Source organism: Mauremys mutica, chromosome 4 (assembly GCF_020497125.1).
Source record: "Mauremys mutica isolate MM-2020 ecotype Southern chromosome 4, ASM2049712v1, whole genome shotgun sequence".
Taxonomy (NCBI): Eukaryota; Metazoa; Chordata; order Testudines; family Geoemydidae; genus Mauremys; species Mauremys mutica.
In genome coordinates, this window is record NC_059075.1 from 151660353 (window position 1) to 151664884 (window position 4532).

Consider the following 4532-nt stretch of genomic DNA (forward strand, 5'->3'; position numbering starts at 1 on the left):
CCTATGTTGAGAACTCAAGAGTAAAACAACATCCTCTTAATGTCGGCACGATGCAGCGATGAGAAAAGATGCTCTGATTTGGTGCAGGCTAGTTCTGCATGATAAAGTTCAACTCTGCATTATTCAGACTAAGTCCCTAAGCTCACCATAGAGGACTTTTCTGGGGCATTTATCGTTGCACATTCTGATAACACGACCTATCTCCCTAAGCTGAGCTTCGACAATCGTTACCTCAGTTCTGGTTGCTTTTATTCTGTATGTTTAACAGTGCCCTCCACTGGATGAAATCTCAGAACTCATGAAGGATACATACGATCTTCTCATTCTCTCACCTGAACTCCAACCTGTCCTAAAACATAAAAGGCAACAGCAATTGTCCTTTAAGCCAAATGCCAGAGCATCTTGCTGATTCTACATAGTGTCCCAGACCCTCATTCATGGATCTTAAAAACACCAATTTCTAATGTTGTATTTGACTGTGTTACATCATATTATTTTCTGTACATCACATGGAGTGTCTGAGTCATAGAAATAAGGATAATGATACAGAGAACTCACTCTTCTTTCATCTACTGTTTATTGGTTAAAATATAATTATTATAATTACCAAGAAAAAATCTTCCTGTATATCATCCTTTTAAAGGCATCATTTACCTCCTTGTTTCTCAGGCTATAGATCAGGGGGTTCAACATGGGGATCACAAGGGCATAAAACACAGAGGTAACCTTGTCTTGGTCCATCAAATAGCTAGAACTGGGTCTTAAATATATACATATCAGCGTCCCATAAAACATAGTGACGACTGTCAAGTGGGAGGCGCAGGTGGAAAAGGTTTTGCGTCTCCCCTTGGCAGAACGGATCCTAAGAATGGCCACAAGGATGCACATGTAGGAGATTAGGACACCCAGGAAAGTAGTTGTGACAATTACAGTAGAGAAAGTGAAAAGTACAAGGTCAGTGACATGGGTGTCAGAACAGGACAGCTTCAGCATAGGGGGCACGTCACAGAAGAAATGGTTGACAACACTGGAGCTGCAGAAGGACAGACTGAATATAAATAGTGTTTGCACAATTGAATTCACAGAGCCACATAAGTATGTACCAGCCACGAACAGGACACAGTGTCTCTTGGACATAATGGCTCTGTATAACAGAGGATTACAGATAGCTTTGAAGCGGTCATATGCAATCACAGCCAGGAGGCAACATTCGCTGGTCACAAAGAAACAGACGAAGAATAGTTGTGCCGCACACTCAATCAAAGGAATGGTTCTAGTCTCTGCTATAAAGGTCATTAGCAACCTGGGAGCTATGGCAGTGGAATAGCCAATGTCTACAATGGACATCTGGCTTAGGAAAAAGTACATGGGGGTATGAAGTCGGGTTTCGAACATGATTAATGCTATCATCCCAAGATTCCCCACCAGGCTGACCACATACATCACTAGGAACAACATAAAGAGGGGGATCTGTAGCTCTGGATGATCTGTGAATCCTACGAAAATGAACTCAGTCACCGTGGTGTGGTTTCTCTCTGCCATTTATTCCAGAAATGCTCTCCTCTGCTGGTGAAAAAAAAAATAAAGATTACAATTAATCACAGGCCAATAAAGTAATGAGTGCAGATCGCTCATAACCCCTGTGATTGTTCCTGTGAAACAGCGTATGAACATAATACAGCTGAAATACATCAAAGGACACTCCTAGGGAATGTTCTCTTTGTATTCCCCACATGCTTTCCATTAGAGATAGGACATGTTCCAACTACAGAAATATTGTGTACTCTGTGTTAGAGTGACCAGATGTCCCGATTTTATAGGGACAGTCCCGATTTTGGGGGCTTTTTCCTATATAGGCACCTATTTCCCCCTACCCCCATCCCGATTTTTCACACTTGACCTCTGGTCACCGTACTCTGTGTTAATATGCATGAAACCATCCAGTGGGTCAAATCTTCTATAAAATAAGCGAGATATAGATTGGGAGTGTTTAGTTTAGAAGGAACACAAATAATATATCAATGTCTGCAAATAATCAATGCTAGAGAGTTTATTCATTGTCATTGGTTTTCTCTTCCTAATCCAAATGACCTCAAAGGGCACAAGGGATGCTCAGTGCCCCTTTTATATAGGAGCCTAAATATAGATTTGGGTGCCCAATATGAGGCAGCCCCGGTGGAAACATTTGGTATCACTGTCTGTGTAGCCTTAAAGTGTCCCTGTTCTATTGGAGCCAGTGTATGTTTTACAGACATTCTTTGTATCCATGTGCATTATTTTTCCTCCCTGTTACAAATCCTCCTAGAGGTAATAACACTTGTAGGTGGTGGGGACTGTAACTGATTCTATGATTACTTTTGACTTATAGATACAAAGAGCCTAGAAATGAAAAAAAAATGCATCTCCCGGGGATAAATACTAAGTCAACCTGTGGAACTCCTTGCCAGAGGATGTTGTGAAGGACAAGACTATAGCAAGGTTTAAAAAAGAACTCGATAAATTCATGGAGGACAGGTCCATCAATGGCTATTAGCCAGGATGGCAGGGATGGTGTCCCTAGCCTCTGTTTGCCAGAAGCTGGGAATGGGTGAGAGGGGATGGATCACTTGATGATTCCCTGTTCTGTTTATTCCCTCTGGGGCACCTGGCACTGGCCACTGTTGGAAGACAGGATACTAGGCTAGATGGACCTTTTGTCTGGCCATTATGTTTCTATGGAATTTCACTGCCACATGCACAAAGAGATGCTCAAAAGAGAATAATAATTACGTTTCTTACCAGTCCTGGTGTAGGTGTACACTCAGTAAATTCCATTGTGGTTTGTATCTGGTGGAGGAAGATATGGGCTGGTTTGACTCCTCATTAACCAGTTGACTTCAGCAGAGCTACTCTACATTCACACTGGTGTGACTGAGATCAGAATCCGGCCAGTGACACGGTAACACAGTGTGAGATGTGTGCTGATGGGAGCAAAGCATCTCATGTCCGTTTGCAGTCTTTAGGATAGAAAGAAAATGAGTTGGAGATAATTTGGGAGTTTCCTAGTTACTGGAAAAACACAGGTCTCTGGATTCTGCATATCAGGGCCGCCCAGAGCGGGGGGCAAGTGGGGCAATTTGCCCCAGGATCCCACGAGAGTTTTTTGGGGCCCCTGGAGTGGAGTCCTTCCCTTGCTCCGGGGGCCCCGGAAAACTCTTGTGGGGCCCAGGCCCGCGGAGCTTCTTCTGCTCCGGGTCTTTGGCGGCGGGGGGTCCTTCCACCCCAGGGCGGAAGGACCCCTCACCGCTGAATTACCGCCAAAGCGGGACCTGCCGCTGAAATGCCAGGTCTTTGGCGGTAATTCGGCGGTGAGGGGCCTCCGCCGCGGGTCTTCGGGGCACTTCGGCGGCAGATCCCAGAGCGGAAGAACGCCCCCCACCACTGAATTACCGCCGAAGCAGGGGCTCCCCGCTGCCGAAGACCCCAGGCCTCCTGAATCCTCTGGGCGGCCCTGCTGCATATTCGCTCTGTCTTTACACCTGCGCTAGAAGAGTAAAAAAAAAGAAATTATTTTTAGTAAATATAGGGAACATAGGAATTTCCATACCAGATCAGACAAATGATGCATCTAATTGAGTATTGTCTGTGCATTGGCAGCCTTTGCTGTGTGCTTCAGGTAACGGGGCAAAGCCCACACCGCAGGAAGTTATTCACTAACATGCCTATAGGGGTATTTTCACCGTACATCCAGGCAGTGAGTGGTTGCTTTGTGCTCTGAAGCATGAAGGTTTTTACATCCCTTGCAGATGTCTGTCTCATGCCTAATGTAACTGTTCTTAAAAATTTATACTATGAATCAACCCCTTCTTCCCCCGCCCCCCAAAATAAAGCATAGGAAAAAAACTGCCCAAAAGACTTTAAGGTTGAAAAATTCCACAATTGAAAATTAAGAAATGCCAGATTTGTAGGTGCCCATGCAACCTTAATTCTGCCCACTTAGGTGTTTGCATTAGGATAGTCTTCAATTACATTATCACATGCTGCTGTTTCTCCTTAGAACCACTGGATCCCTGCCTTATTCAGTGTATAGGACACACTAACTTTTGGGTGACTGAGTAGCCAACCTACATGATGTTCTGTTAATGTAGTTTTGCATATGTAATTTCCTGGGTTTTTAAAAAGGCAAAACTCAGTTCTGTCACAACACCTCCGTTCGGCATCCTCTTGGTTTGCGCCTGTAACCACCTGCCCTGCATTACAGACTTCTACTACTTGCACTACAGGCCTTTGCAAGAGCAGGCAGTTTTCCTATAAATGACCGGGGAGATGTGTAGGATCTGTGGGGAGCCTGACCCAGTATTCTGCCTCTCTCCATCTGGGAAAGGTAGGGGAGAGCCTGCCCACATAAAATCCCCAGAGAAGGGAATGAACCACTGGGCCAGGTATGTAATGCAGAGGTGGTTCTCTCCTGCCCCAATCAACTCTGGTTGAGCAGGTCCAGAAGCAGTCACTGTCACTATTCCAGGTGCAACATTGTCAACATCTGCTGCTTT

At 44.9% G+C, this 4532-nt stretch overlaps 1 protein-coding gene across 1 annotated transcript; it reads right to left on the reverse strand.

Annotated features, from left to right (window-relative positions):
* Positions 1–603: 603 nt before the first annotated feature.
* LOC123368347 (olfactory receptor 1019-like) lies at positions 604–1556 on the reverse strand. Its single transcript, XM_045013101.1, has one exon. The coding sequence runs from the start codon at positions 1540–1542 to the stop codon at positions 604–606; it is 939 nt and encodes a 312-aa protein (XP_044869036.1). The 5' UTR covers positions 1543–1556.
* Between the last annotated feature and the right edge of the window lie 2976 nt (positions 1557–4532).

Bases quoted from the DNA above. Each gene is read 5' to 3' on its own strand.
- LOC123368347 (XM_045013101.1), bottom strand. From the start codon at position 1,542: ATGGCAGAGAGAAACCACACCACGGTGACTGAGTTCATTTTCGTAGGA.